This window comes from Doryrhamphus excisus, chromosome 1 (genome assembly GCF_030265055.1).
Source record: "Doryrhamphus excisus isolate RoL2022-K1 chromosome 1, RoL_Dexc_1.0, whole genome shotgun sequence".
Lineage (NCBI taxonomy): Eukaryota > Metazoa > Chordata > Actinopteri > Syngnathiformes > Syngnathidae > Doryrhamphus > Doryrhamphus excisus.
Genome location: NC_080466.1, coordinates 15929189 through 15945842, shown reverse-complemented (window position 1 = coordinate 15945842; position 16654 = coordinate 15929189). Strand labels below are relative to the sequence as shown.

The 16654-nt window shown below is 42.4% G+C and overlaps 1 protein-coding gene across 4 annotated transcripts in view; it reads right to left on the bottom strand.

Moving 5' to 3' along the window:
• Nucleotides 1-16654, bottom strand: part of znf827 (zinc finger protein 827) — an 87486-nt gene that overhangs the window by 26732 nt on the left and 44100 nt on the right. For all 4 annotated transcript variants that reach the window (XM_058066860.1, XM_058066773.1, XM_058066947.1 and 1 more), the window contains exon 5: nucleotides 11758-12030. In XM_058066860.1, the coding sequence (XP_057922843.1) occupies nucleotides 11758-12030 (273 nt within the window). The remainder of the gene's footprint in view (nucleotides 1-11757; nucleotides 12031-16654) is intronic.

Here is a 16654-nt window from a genome sequence, read left to right as displayed (position 1 = left end):
TTTACAATCAGTAACTGTTACATTTGTTCACTTCCTGCTTTCCATAATATAGTTTAAGGTTTGTTTGTTTGTTTTTTTTAATAATGCACCTCGTACCAAAGTACGAGGTGATATGAGCATCCAATGACATAATGGGTACAATAGTAAGTGTCAATATAGTGATTATATACAGCACATCATGACTGATTTAGTGTGTTTAAATGTGTTTAGTAAGTGCATATTGCTGGTGTAATTCAGTTTTTCTGGGAAATAATCTTTCACTACAAGAAAAACAAAAAAATATTGCCTTGTTAACAGTATTGTGATATATGGTATCGTGATACATATCGTATCGCCAGATTCTTGCCAATACACACCCCTACTACAAACCGTACTGTAATGTCTGTGACTCTTAGCGTTGGCAAACCAACATGGAAGCTGGCTATGTGAGCTCAGGTTTGCGTTGTGTGTGTGTGTGTATATTGTGTCCGATTGCAGCTCTCGGGTGAATGTGATGACTGTGGGTTGTGTTTCCGCCTGTTAACAAAGCGATTGAAAGTGCATCGGCGACTGTCTCTCCTTGACCACATGCGGGGGCATTACAGTACAATCACACCGCCACATGAGCTAGCATTCATTACACACATACACTTCAACTCAAGTGATAACATCAAAAAAAAAGGTTATTCCACTGTATACAACTTCCAAACACCCATTCATTGTCAATCACATTAATCATTTGTTTTCAAAGATGGTGAATGAATGGAATTAGAGCTCAAAAAGAACCAGCATCCCTCATAAACCCCCAAGAGAAGTCGGTTAGCATAGCGTTGAGCGTTTATTAGGTCAAAAGGGTACCAGGAGGTCCGCAGTTGTTTGGGGGTGGGAGGTGGTTTCGGGTGGGAGGTGGTTTTTCAGCTCATCGATATCCACGTTTACATGAGGAGTTTTTCTCTTTCCGAATGGAATCTTTCCGAATGACCTTTCCGAAAGCAATGGTAACATGGAAAGGAATATTCCAATGGCGTGTCTACATGCGGCGCTATAATCAACCAGAATAGTCAATGGGGCATGCGCAGTAAAACGTAAACACCAACATCACGTGATACCGACTTCCTCCAGTTTTTCTTTCACTTGTCGGAATAACTCCGTATTGCCAGTTTTTCCTTCGTTCCGGTCTTGAAATTTAGTTTGAATCAAAAACAAACTTTCTGCAGCAGTCCGGTGCCAGTTGCTCGCCTCCATTTTTTTAAATCGAAGAATGTCTGGAGCTGCGTGTTACGTCATATCTCAGCATTCGCTGAAAGAACGCACCCGGGAACAGGAAAAGATAAAGTTCAATCTTGCTAATATTTTTTAATTAAGCTCGGCACATGTTTTATATAGATATGTATTTTCTTTTTTAATAAAAGTGGACTTGTGAATGGCGTATAGAAGGGTTTAGATTCTGTTCCACAGATGGCGCTAATGCACACGAAAGCTGCTTGCCAACCGCCAATAAACAACAGAAGAAGAAAAACACCACAAAGAAAAACGCACCCTGACAACTTTCCAATCCGATACCTCAATCGGATTGGGGAAAGGAATATTCCACCCCTGGGAATCCGATTATATATTCATTCGGATTGGCACTTTTCTTTGGGAATGAGGTGTATACAAAGGTTACATTCTTTCCGTTTGAGCAAATAACCTGAATGGAATTGGAATATTTGGGTCCATGTATACGTGGCTATTGATTGAGTGCAAAACTATTACATTTATTAATCTTGAATTCTACTTTGCTGACCCAGTTAATTGTAATAAACAAGCGACAACTGTACTGCTATAAACACACAAAACATGGATACAATTTTTCACCAAAAATGTCGAGGCACTGCCAACCTCACCTCACTTCTGATGTTAAAATTTCAGTTAAATTCCCAACCAAAATGTCAGGTTTTAATGTTGGTTAATAACAATGTACAAATGTCGGCTTAAAAAAAACTCAACACCCCGCCTAGTTGGTGTGCTTGTCTAAGTCTAGGTGTCAGGTTTATTGGACGGCAGGACAAACGGGGGGGGGGGCTGGGAGAGGGCGACACTGACAACCATCAAACGCTCGCTAATCCCCTAATCAGGTGGTGTGGGTTGGCCAGCAGTAACCTAGGAGAGGCGGCTGGATGGGCAAAGCAGAGGAGGCAAGAGGTGGCGGCGGTGTCAGAGTGGGGGTGGGTGGGAGTGTGTGTTTTGTGGGCTTTAAGGGGGCACTGCACTGTAAGGGGGTCAACCAGAGGACGCGCGAGCATCCATCATTGGATCGCCAGTCTTAACAACAGAGGCCCGAGCAGGAGCTGCGCTAGGAAAAAAAAAAAAAAAACACGTACTAAATGTCACGACGTGAACTTGAACTCCCCACTCCTCGACACAAACATGTTTACAAGCGTTACCCGGAGATGGCGCATAGCAGGCGGTGAGGTGTGTGTGTGTGTGGGGGGGGGGGGTATCTGGTTGTGGACTCACTACACATATCCCGTATCAAAAAGTCTACTTGTCACCACATAAAAAAAACTGCCTCACTCCCACACTGATAATACTTTTCTCCATTTTGGATCGTGACCTAATGTTCGATTGCCATAAAAAGCAGTCCTTTTATGCCTTTACCCTACTTCAATACATATATACTCTCGCTTCTGGGATATTATTCAGTGTTTACTCAAATTCGGACCAATATTTACAACAATATTCACCACGCATGTGCAGCAAGTCATCCAAATGCAAGGTATACATCTGTCCACGTTGTTAACCCTTAGATGCACGAGTGACTGGACCCTACACTCTTCCATAAGTGGGTAAAAAATGACCCATACTAGAATCAATGCGTTTTTATGCCAATTTTTGGTTAGGAATAATGACTTGTATGATATTTAGTATTATATTTAGGAGTTGATAAGTTGATAAGAATCAAAGGTTCCTATTGGATTCCATAGAAAATGCATGCGGGTCATTTTTGACCCACTTATGGAAGGTTGGGGTAGTAACATAAAAACAAAAATTTCTTAAAATGTATAAATTCTAACTTAAAAATGTGAATGGCATGATATCAAAAACGTGTTTTTTGAGGAATACCTGGAATATGAAATGATTTTAAAAAATTTCAATTACAAAGATATTTCAAGAAAACAACCTGACCGGGTCATTTTTGACCCACTTATGGAAGGTTGGGGTAGTAACACAAAAAGTAAAATTTCTTAAAATGTATAAATTCTAACTTAAAATGTGAATGGCATGATATCAAAAACATGTTTTTTGAGGAATACCTGGAATATGAAATGATAAAAAAAAAATTCATTACAAAGATATTTCAAGAAAACAACCTGACCGGGTCATTTTTGACCCACTTATGGAAGGTTGGGGTAGTAACATAAAAACAAAAAAATCTTAAAATGTATAAATGGTAAGTTAAAAATGTGAATGGCATGATATCAAAAACATGTTTTTTGAGGAATACCTGGAATATGAAATGATAAAAAAATTTCAATTACAAAGATATTTCAAGAAAACAACCTGACCGGGTCATTTTTGACCCACTTATGGAAGGTTGGGGTAGTAACACAAAAACAAAAATTTCTTAAAATGTATAAATTCTAACTTAAAAATGTGAATGGCATGATATCAAAAACGTGTTTTTTGAGGAATACCTGTAATATGAAATGATAAAAGATTTTCATTACAAAGATATTTCAAGAAACAACCTAACTGGGTCATAACACAGAAACAAAAATATCTTAAAATGTATAAATTGTAAGTTAAAAATGTGAATGGCATGATATCAAAAAGATGTTTTCTGAGGAATACTTGGAATATGAAATGATAAAAAAAATTCATTACAAAGATATGTCAAGAAACAACCTGACTGGGTCATTTTTGCATTTGTGCCTTCATTCATTGTTAGCATTTCCTTGCTCCCAATATGATGCAGATATTGCCATCCTATTGCAGCGATTGGAAACAATCACAGATTGGCATATGGCAAATTTCATTCACCCTACAAGAATGTGCACCAGTGCTAAAGCGCTATATAAACACACTATACATACACACTATACATACAGTGTCATGTAAAAGTCCACCACTAAGTTGGAAATCGCCCGAGGTTGTTGTGTTTCCAGCGATAAGCTCTGACTTCCTGTGTCGCCTTTGACAACGATTTCAGTGAACTATATAAGCGTCTGGGCTTGCACTCGGATAAATAAAGTCATTAATAACTTAATGCTTGCCAAGTGCATTTACTGCCCCACGTGTATTTTGTATGAAAACCTGGACTGGGTGGCCGCGTGGGAGACAGGCCGACGAAGAAGAGGAGGAGAAGGTGGAGGCAGCAGCAAAGGGTGAAGAGAGGGAAAACATTGTCAAACGGTGCCAGAAAAAGAACACCTGGGGGTAAGGCAGAGGAACGGAGAAATCGGGACGAGAGAGGAAGAGCTCCGGAACGACAGAAGGGAGATGGAACGGCTCGATCCGAAGTGACAACACCCCCCCACCCCCCACCCCCGTCCTACTCCTGTTATATCCAAGTCTTACCCCTGTCCTTGCTGTGTTATTCCGCATCCCTCTATACTTCTATCCCCCCCGCCCATCCCCTTCCTCCACTCTGCCGCTCTTTCGCCGACCTGCTCAGACATGGGGTGAAGAGTTCATGTGCTTCAAAGGCTGCAGTGTAGAAGACGGCATGTCATGTGGGAGCCTGCAGACTTCACACACAGCTGCCGCTACTGCTATTGCCGCTACAGCGACTACCGCCAATGCCGGAACCAGCCCGTTACTGCCGGCACCTTCCGACGCCGCAAATGGCCGCATGCTTGATCAACAACTCATAAAGAGCCCCAACCTTTTGTAAAGTGGCCATAAACATAAAGTGCTCGCCGCAGCTCATGAACAAGCACTAAGGCGCCACCAAATAAGGTCAAGGAGGAAGTGACAGTCGCTTGCGCAGCTAGCAGCTCAGAAAAAAAACAAGCAATGAAGGGAAAATGCAGTTTTTTCTGTGGATTCAATTCAAAGGCAGCGATAGAAAGAAGGGGAACTGAGGTTGGGAGTGACGAGCGGCTACATCGGAGGGGCACGGCGAGGACACCATGAAGCAGATTACCGCCATTGTTGTCCATTTATATAGCCAGATGATTATATTGCATGGTGTGTGTGTGTGTGTGTGTTATGCAGATGGTCAAATCCTGTCATGTGACGTGTCAACATTTCACATGTTGACAGCATACAGTGAAAAAGTACAGCAATGTATGTACAGTAGTATGAAAAATTTTCATCATTGTTTGCATGCTATCGTCATTAAAATATGAAAACCTATAAATGTTTGGGCGGTTTTAGTTCAAGCAGACACTGTTTTTTTCCATCTGTGTGATTTTGACAAAGATCAGATCACATTTGATGGTGATTTTATGCAGAAATGTGAGAAATTCCAAAAGGTTCAGATATTTTTTCATACCACTGTATAGGGATGATGCACTATGATGATAACGATGCGATGCGCATGTAGACACACAGGTTATGATATGATTAAAAAGCAATATATTTTCAAAACAGAATGATTCATACAGTGTATAAACAATATAATTGAGTAAATGAGTTAATTAATCACACAACAAATGGAAATAAATTCTATCATTTTGCCGGCCTCAATACTTGTATAAGCGTGTCTGTCTCACATTATGTATTGGTTTCAGCATCTGGGCGAGTTTGTTCCATAGAACAATGGCATGAACGGAGTCAGCTTGTTGCGTCGCATGAAGCAGATTACCGCCATTGTTGTCTACTTATATAGCCATATGATTATATTGCATGATGTGATGTGTGTTATGCAGATGGTCAAATCTTGTCATGTGACGTGTCTACATTTCACATGTTGACAGCATACAGTGAAAACGTACAGCGATGTATGTACAGTAGTATGAAAAATTTTCATCATTGTTTGCATGCTATCGTCATTAAAATATGAAAACCTATAAATGTTTGGGCGGTTTTAGTTCAAGCAGACACTGTTTTTTTCCATCTGTGTGATTTTGACAAAGATCAGATCACATTTGATGGTGATTTTATGCAGAAATGTGAGAAATTCCAAAAGGTTCAGATATTTTTTCATACCACTGTATAGGGATGACGCACTATGATGATAACGATGCGATGCGCATGTAGACACACAGGTTATGATATGATTAAAAAGCAATATATTTTCAAAACAGAATGATTCATACAGTGTATAAACAATATAATTGAGTAAATGAGTTAATTAATCACACAACAAATGGAAATAAATTCTATCATTTTGCCGGCCTCAATACTTGTATAAGCGTGTCTGTCTCACATTATGTATTGGTTTCAGCATCTGGGCGAGTTTGTTCCATAGAACAATGGCATGAACGGAGTCAGCTCGTTGCGTCGCATGAAGCAGATTACCGCCATTGTTGTCTACTTATATAGCCATATGATTATATTGCATGATGTGATGTGTGTTATGCAGATGGTCAAATCTTGTCATGTGACGTGTCTACATTTCACATGTTGACAGCATACAGTGAAAACGTACAGCGATGTATGTACAGTGGTATGAAACATTTCTGCATCATTGTTTGCATGCTATCGTCATTAAAATATGAAAATCTATAAATGTTTGGGCGGTTTTAGTTCAAGCAGACACTTTGACAATAGCCATGTTTACATGGACCCAAATATTCCAATTCCATTCGGGTTAAAGAATGTAACCTTTGTATACACCTCATTCCCAAAGAAAAGTGCCAATCCGAATGAATATATAATCGGATTCCCAGGGGTGGAATATTCCTTTCCCCAATCCGATTGAGGTATCTTGTACCCGCGTTCTTCTTCGTGGTGTTTTTCTTCTTCTGTTGTTTATTGGCGGTTGGCAAGCAGCTTTCGTGTGCATTCGCTCCATCTGTGGAACAGAATCTAAACCCTTCTATACGCCATTCACAAGTCCAGTTTTATTAAAAAAGAAAATATATATCTATATAAAACATGTGCCGAGCTTAATTATAAAATATTAGCAAGATTGAACTTTATCTTTCCCTGTTCCCGGGTGCGTTCTTTCAGCGAATGCTGAGATATGACGTAACACGCAGCTCCAGACGTTCGTCGATTTTAAAAAAATGGAGGCGAGCAATCAGCACTGGACTGCTGCGGAAAGTTTTGTTTTTGATTCAAACTAAATTTCAAGACTGGAACAAAGGAAAAACTGGCAAGACGGAGTTATTCCAACAAGTGAAAGAAAAACTGGAGGAAGTCGGTATCATGTGATGTTGATGTTTACGTTTTACTGCGCATGCCCCATTGACTATTCTGGTTGATTATAGCGGCGCATGTAGACACGTGATTGGAATATTCCTTTCCATGTTTACCATTGTTTTCGGAAAGGTCATTCGGAAAGATTCCATTCGGAAAGAGAAGAACTCCTCATGTAAACGTGGGTACTGTGAGTTAGCGCATTCATCGACTGATGACGCAGCATCAAGATCAACCTGAGGGTTCAGTATCTTGCCCAAGGATACTGCAACCTTCAGGTTGGGAGGCGACCCCTCTACCACCTCAGAAGACACTTGAATTATTAGTGTCTTCCGTTTTTTGTTGTTTAATGTAATAAAGTGTCATGCAAAAATTTAGCAAGCTGTGCATCTGTCTCATGTGACCTTATCAGTTGTTGCCGTGTAGTTGTCATGAAGACACTGGTATTTACCATTTCCACTCATACGTGCCATTCAACACTTGGTATATGTTTTTTTGTGGTTTCAGCTCTATAAAAGGTCATTTTTTTTTAATCATCATCAGAAACCGGTAAGCTCCATGGTGGTCAGCCTGCTTTTTAATTTGCTCAGTAACCAAAGAGACAACGTGCCAGTAAAATCCCAAGAGACGGGCCTGTTCCTAAGGAGCTAAGCGAGTACAAAGTGTGATTTCACACCTATAGTGGTGGCGGCTAGCTGGTGAGTGGGTGGCACGGCTGTTACCCACATGATGCCAGTCTGCCGGGGCGCCACCTAGGGCCCCCCGGTACAGCTCAATCTGGCCACCCTTCCCTTACTTACTTCCCTCCCTCTTTGCCCCGCAACACCAGTGCCCATCTGGTGGCGCACGTTTAGCCGCTGGCGCCGGGGACTATTTAGCCCGGTATAATTAGCCCCCAGACACCAGCAGCCTGGTTTTTGAACAGATGTGGGGGGAGGTTGCAAGAGCCGAGCGACTCAAACATGACCATCCGATGTTTGATAAGAAAGAGAGGAGGCGAGGGAGGATGGGGGGGGGGGGTAAGAAGTGACCTAGTTAAAAAAAAAAGGGATGATGCAACCCATGTTACCGCACAATGGCAGCGATGATGACAACCCCGCACATGCTCTCACTGCGGCACGGTCGAGGACGAGTGAGTGGCAGGCATTTAATTAGGCCGTGCTGACTTCCTGTATAAGTCGACTAAAAAAAGAGGGGAAATAAGAGTCTTGTGTTGTGGCCAAGATGCGATTTGCCTATTATGTATCCTTATTGCGTTATGGTTCTCAGCCACTGACCTTTTAACAGTGGACAGAGAGAGGTGATTGTGTTCGATGCCCTTGAACCTCATGACTGTAATCACATGTGACTGTGAAGGCGCTGACCTTTCCCTGGCTCTGCTCCCTTCCCCTCCTCACCGGCCTTCTGCGTCCCCTTCCCCCCACCCCGGGGTCACTTCAGGGTCCAGACTCTTGTCAAGGCTGTCACTCTCCACAATCCTCTCCATCTACCGCCCCCACTGTTGCCATGGCAATGGAAAGGCACTGCACTTTGAGGACAAGTACGAGCACGGGGGAGAGAGGGAGGCGGATGAATGTTTCGGCGTCTTTCTTTAACTTGGGTCAACCTTGCAGAGCCACTGTAGGCAAACGGACTGGGGGGGGGTGACACTACGCTACACGGCGGATAACGTCAGAAAACAAATGAATATTGAACCAAATTAATAATGCAAAAAGCATATACAAGAGAGGTGGAAGTGGTATGTTAGAAGATTAATGTACTCGACTAATCTTCACACAAAAGCCAATGCTGTCAATCAATTGTCCGGAGCGAGCAGTCGTACAGTAGCACCAGCATGCACGCGACAGGACCTTCCCTACCTGCCTTCAAACAAAGCTTATCATCTTACCAAAATATTTATTCATTCATTCATTTTCTACCGCTTTTTCCTCACGAGGGTCGTGGGGGTGCTGGAGCCTATCCCAGCTTTCTTCGGGCGAGAGGCGGGGTACACCCTGGACTGGTGGCCAGCCAATCACAGGGCACATATAGACAAACAACCATTCACACTCACATTCATACCTATGGACAATTTGGAGTCGCTAATTAACCTACCAAAATAAGAAACACCAAATGCAGGATGGCGTCCGTTATTGGCTAATACTACAACGTTACACTAGCCACATTTACATGATGAGGAGTTTTCTCTTTCCGAATGGAATCTTTCCGAATGACCTTTCTGAAAGCAATGGTATACATGGAAAGGAATATTCCAATCGCGTGTCTACATGCGCCGCTATAATCGACCAGAATAGTCAATGGGGCATGCGCAGTAAAACGTAAACACCAACATCACGTGATACTGACTTCCTCGAATTTTTCTTTCACTTGTTGCAATAACTCCGTATTGCCAGTTTTTCGTTCGTCCAGTCTTGAAATTTTGTTTCAATCAAAAACAAACTTTCCTTAGCAGTCCAGTACACTTTCCTTATGCTACGTTCACACCGACGCCGAATCGATGGCGAATTAAATCGGTGAGCAAAGCGGCGGCAAAGCGTAACAAAGCTTAATGAAAGCGTAAAGACCGTAATACAGCGTAAGAAAGGTTTGAGCAATTCGGGACATTCAGCAAGAGCGCCAAAATTTTTTTAAACTGTTTAAAAATTTGAGGTGATCTGTCACGAATTGCGTAAAGCGGGGAGAGCGTATTAAAGCTTATCAAAGCGTCACAAAGCTTATCAAAGTTTTGCTCAAAGCGTAGGAAAGCTTAACAGAGCTTGGTTCAAAGGATCAATGGATCTGCTGCATCTTTATTATGCTCTGGATCAGAGGCGGGATGCTGTCGGGATCTCGAAATTTTCCATTGCGTAACAGAGCTTAACAGAGCATAAACATATCTGAGGAGATCGTGAGATTTTTTGAAAAATGACGCCGAATTCGTCGCCGATTCAAAGCCCGACATTCGGCGTCGGTGTGAACGTAGCATTTGCAGTCCAGTACCGATTGCTCGCCTCCATTTTTTAAAACTGAAGAACGTCTGGAGCTGCGTGTTACATCATATCTCAGCATTCGCTGAAAGAACGCACCCGGGAACAGGAAAAGTTAAAGTTCAATCTTGCTAATATTTTATAATTAAACTCGGGACATGTTTCATATAGATATGTATTTTCGTTTTTAATAAAACTGGACTTGTGAATGGCGTATAGAAGGGTTTAGATTCTGTTCCACAGATGGCGCTAATGCCCACGAAAGCTGCTTGCCAACCGCCAATAAACAACAGAAGAAGAAAAACACCACGAAGAACGCAGTCTGACAACTTTCCGATTGAGCGGGTACAAGATACCTCAATCGGATTGGGGAAAGGAATAGTCCACCCCTGGGAATCCGATTATATATTCATTGGGATTGGCACTTTTCTTTGGGAATGAGGTGTATACAAAGGTTACATTCTTTCCGTTTGAGCAAATAACCCGAATGGAATTGGAATATTTGGGTCCATGTAAACGTGGCTAGTGTTTGCCATCCCAGTGTCAGATCTGTTCCCAAACTGCACCATGGGTATTACAAAGGGTTCGCGGTGAACACTCATATGGCATAATTGTATTGTTTTAGGATGTTTTCGACATACCAAGTACACACACTGACCTTTTAGCCCTGTTTGGTACACAGTGACATTTTTAAATTGCTCGAGAGTCAATCACAGCGGTCAAACAACACACTCCAACAAGACCTGGCATTGACTGGTCACTTTGGACACACTAAAAACAAGCAGCAGCAGCAATGTTAGCGATTTAGGCGTTACAGTTTGGCTAGTTTCTGCTCTTGATTATGCGGGTTCAGAGGCTAAACCCACTTTGAAACATTACAGCCTGACCAGGGGGTATGCGGAACAGAAATTGTGTATTATCATCTGCCTCAGATGAGAAAACAATTGAAAAGTTAGAGCATTGAGGGTAAACCCCCATAGGAATAGTTTACTAGCTGTATCTGAAACAGCCTTAATAGAGAAAAAGACACCTTTGCACCCTAGATATGCTTCTACCGACCTTTGAGAAGACCCTGGTGCTTCCTTGGTTAAAGTGTACCGCAAATGAAAACCACACAAGTCTGTAAAAGTGGTCATCCCGGCCAAGAGCTAAAGACCTGAGTCGCTGCTGGCTGATGAAACCACAGAACAGCACAGCAAATATCAATGACAGTGCGTGACCTGGAACCGTCTCGGAGAATTCCTTCTGTACAAGTGACTGTTTATGAAATACATCCAGTCTCGGAGGTCATTTTGGATTTTTTTTCACCCACGCTTCTTTTGTTTGTTTTTGTGAGTAGAATTACACAAACTGAACTTTGGATCGTGGAGGTCAAAGAGCATCGCGGACATGTTTAACGCCACAAAGCACGGCCATTTATTCATATAAATTAAACCTGCAGACTCCTTTTCGACCCCCATAGAGGTATTTTTCTATAACTACTATGGATATGATTCATTGATTGGTTTAGATTCCATCCTACCTGAAAGCTTCATCAGCAACTCAGAGGCCACTTTCACATTGATATCCTGGCTCAGCATGGTGTTCTTAGCCGAGGGATTTCCTTCGCCGGGTTTTAGCGACCCTGGGCGCTCAGAGGCTGCCGGGACACCAGGTAGCCCGTCCTGGCAGAACGTTCCAGGGAAGCTAGGCTGAATGTGACACTGGGAGGCCGGTCTGGGACTCAAGGCTTCCTCCACTTTGGGTTCTTCCTTTAAGTGGAATGGAGACTTCAGTGCCTCCCTCTGGTTGGCCGCTGTAGTCAAACAGGAAAGAGATTGAAAGGGAGGATAAGAAACCTGATGGGAATAAGGAAGTACTGAATGGTCGTGAAGTACAGATCGTTCTCATGTAAACAGACCCTGTTGTCATTAAGGCAGTTAGTCAAGGGCCTTGATAAAACGGACCACTAAACCAATCAAAATACTATCCGACTGGGCCTGCCTACTACTAGGATTTCACTTTCAAATTCTAATATTTAGCTTTTCTAATTCAGAAATAGTCTGAAAATCCCAATGACTCTACAGTCTAAAAGTATCACGGGAGTCCAGAAACCGAGATAAAACAGTTAATCTCCGTAGCATCCCAGTCTATTTATTGTGTTTTCCTTGGATTTGTGGAGGTGAAAATACTGGATGTGGAGGTCCTGGGGTTGTGGGTTTACACGTGGTCTGGGGTTGTGAGGCCGGTTCAATGTACTGCCAATTCCCTGAAACCTCTGGCGATGGCTCATGGTGGAGAAATGAACACTCGGTTCATTTGAGTAGCCTTTTATTGTGGCCAGCCTGTGCGATAATCATTGTGTTGCGCTAATATTTTTGTTCACGAGGGTTGCGGGGGGTGCTGGAGCCTATCCCAGGTGTCTTCAAGTGAGAGGCGGGGTACATCCTGGACTGGTGGCCAGCCAATCACAGGGCACATATAGACAAACAACCATTCACACTCACATTCATACCTATGGACAATTTGGAATTAACGGCAATTAACCTAGCATGTTTTTGGAATGTGGGAGGAAATCTGAGTATCCGGAGAAAACCCACGCATGCACGGGGAGAACATGCAAACTCCACACAGAGATGGCCGAGGGTGGAATTGAACTCCTGTCTCTTAGCTGTGAGGCCTGCGCGCTAACCACTCGGTCGCTGTGCAGCCTCAACTTTATAGAAAGAAGCAAAGCTTATTAAATCCTACCCCTCCATCTGGAACTTCAGTAACTGTCAGTAACAATCAGTAACTGTTACATTTGTTCACTTCCTGCTTTCCTAATATAATTTTATAATAATAGTTTTTAATAATTGTTTTTTTAAATATGGTAGACATAATCAGTCATTCATTAATTTTCTACCACTTTTCCTCACGAGGGTCACGGGGGGTGCTGGAGCCTATCCCAGCAGTCTTCGGGCGAGAGGCGGGGTACACCCTGGAATGGTCGCCATTCATACCTATGGACAATTTGGAGTCGCTAATTAACGTAGCATGTTTCTGGAATGTGGGAGGAAACCGCAGTACCTAGAGAAAACCCACACATGCACGGGGAGAACATGCAAACTCCACACAGAGATGGCCAAGGGTGGGACCGAACTCGGGTTTCCTAGCTGTGAGGTCTGCATGCTAACCACTCGACCACCGTCCAGCCCCTAATATTTTTGTTGAGTGTACATAATGTATACTGCAACTATGTTTTCAGTGATGAGTCCAAGAACTCAAACATCAATGATGACTTTTACGATTAACAAGTTTACATTTATAAGACTAAATTACCTCGAAGTTAGTATATTATTATTATTAGCATACCTGTATTCCTACCTGCCATATTCACCAACTAATTCCCAGTATTCATCCTCTGTCATACTTTTATTTCCTTGACTTCAGTCTCAACTTTGCCACCCTCTTAAAAGTCTACAATCCTCTGCGTTGCGCGAGTCCTCGTAGGATGCAAAAGTTGCGATCCAAATCAGAGCCTGATCGTCGTCCTTATCTGGCATCTCTGTAAGGTGCAGCCTCGCTTGGTTGCTCGGCGGAGTGTGGCTGTCACATGCGGCTTTACAGACATCTTCAAGAAAAACTGGGCCACGTCTAATCCGCCTTAGATGAATAATTAATAATTAGCCACGGCGCAACCTCTGATCGCCGCCAAGAAAAGAACAACTCGTCTTTATAGCTCATTGTCACGTCCCATTACACACACAAGCTTAAACAAAGATTTTCACATAGACAACAGTTTATGGGAGTTTGACCGACAACTCTTACCTCCTGGAAAGAAACTGTGACTACATGTCTAAAACCGAGAGATGCCATCGTTTATGGTCAGATGTGCTCCCACCTGACCACCATCACCTAACATTGCTAACCACCATAGGCCACCTGCCCCCTTGCCCACATCATCCATCTGCGCTGACTTCAGCCCCTTTGATTAATGACGATCGATGCTGGAAGGGGTAGAGGGCTCGGTGTTCTGACCACCTATGCGGCATCCTGTGATGCCACAGTGCCACACCATGGCAGGTCGCGGGTTTAGTTCAACGGGGAGGAAAAGCAAAGGGGGAAGTTCCTGATACCGGCAATACGTTGACCTTCAAGTTCACGGGCAGTGGTTGCAGGGTTGCACCCCGCACCAGCTGGAAATGTCACGTAGTCAGATGTCAGCGGGCAAGCTAAGTATAACCTGGTCAGCACCTGGAAGGACGTCCTCTAATTAGAAGCGTGTCGGACCATGTTGGATCAGACGAGGACAGGACTTTTGGTCCCTACTTTACAAACACACATGGAAATAAATGAGCAACCAGAGGATGTAGCGCACATTAGCCTGCCCTAATAGAAACTCAGGCTAACTTGGCTATGTTTTTACTTATCTAGAACAACGATACAACCCTTAATTATCATGATATTTTCTCTACAGCTTATGTCTGGACTGATTTATAGCCAATCAAACAAATATTACCTTACATTACATTGCCTTAACTTGCACTGCATGGAATCATCTAAAACATTCTCCTCCAATTCTGTGTGGAAGTGGTCGGTTTTTGGCTTTTTTCTTTGCCCTTCTTCCCCACTCACTTTCAAAATCCTTCTATATTATATATATTATTAATAAATTAATAAATTAAATAATTAATAAATAAAATAATAATATTAAATAATGTAACCTCATGCAATACTTGTCCAACGTTAAAGTTCACTCCACGTTTAATTCTTAGTAACTATGCTTGATAATATTAAATAATAATCATAATCATAATAATAATAAAAACAACAAGCACTCCCAAATAATAATAATAATAATAATAATAATAATAATAATAATAATACTTGTAGTATCCTGGTCCTTTCAGCGTCAGTAATGTTACAGTGATGAAATATTACCTTACATTACATTGCCTTAACTTGCACTGCATGGAATCATCCAAAACATTCTCCTCCAATTCTGTGTGGAAGTGGTCGGTTTTTGGCTTTTTTTCTTTGCCCTTCTTCCACACTCACTTTCAAAATCCTTAAAAGGGAATGGAACTGGAATTTTGCCAATTTTCTATATTATATATATTATTAATTAATTAATTAAATAATAATAATAAATAAATAAAATAATAATATTAAATAATGTTAAACATTACCTGTATATTTTTGTCACCACGCCCGGAATTGATGTTCAGATTTGCGCTTTGACGGTCAATTGTGCTATTATTTAGCATGGTAATGCGACTTGACATCTTTCTTCCTCTCCAGCTCCAGTCACAAAAAAGAACAAGCGGTCCCGACAGAAACAACAAAACAGCAGAAGTAACAATTCAGCCTACGACGCCAAACGCATCACACTCCAGCCTTTTGTCTGTCAGAATTTCACAAACACAACACAAGAGAGACGAGTGTCCACTTTCTCGCGCGTCATCTTGTGAGGGAGAGCACAGAGCCGAGAAGCAGATGGGGGGTGGTGGTGGTGGTGGTGGGGGGGGGGGGGGGGGGGGTGGAGGTTGTCTCTGGGTGACTGGCCATCTCGTCTGCGTGAGCCGCTTCCAGCTTGCCGTGGTTTTGACGACGCTATCGGTTTGTCTGCGTGTTATCGCAGCCTTCTGACACCTGCCACCAACACTCCATACATTGCTGTTCTTTTGCCTGCACACACACACACACACACACAGACCTCCTGCTTCTATCTTGTGCCTCATCCGTCTAGCTGCCAGGCGCTTGTCCACTGCGCCTCACCTCTCGCTCCGTGGCCAGGGCTGCCGTCAAATAACTTCATTAGCTTTCCACCTCTGTCACGCCGGCCTGTTCTCCCTCTGACAATTGGCTGCTGTTTTATACCAGAGGAGCCCAACACGAGCCGACAGTACGCTAGACGGCGGACAGTGATACTGATAGCTGCAAAGGAGATGTATGGACAAGAGGTCATGCTCGAAAAGGCCTTCTCGTGTCTGCCCATGCAGAAACGGAAGTCTACTTAGATACATTATAGACGACGTACTGAGAAAGAGACCAAAGGAACCAACCATTTCAAGTACGAAGTACGAAGTCACCAATGGGGATTATACTCGTATTATACTCAGGAGTATGCCTACTTCAACTTGGCTTTTTTTTTTTTTGGAGTATTGAATAATAAAATATATATATTAAAAATATATTCGACTGTTTGATTTTTTTTTTTTTTTTACATAATTCTCAAATGTGTCTACATAATTCATTCATTCATTCATTTTCTACCACTTTTCCTCACAAGGGTCGCGAGGGGGGAGCTCAAAGACCGTCATCAAGACCAAGAAAAATATCCCTCATTTATCACTATTAATTTGTTCCAGACTCGACGGAATATGATCATAAATTTTTAGAGCCCTGTAGAGAGGAAATAACATCCCTATAGTGACTTTTACACTGCTGTTATTGTT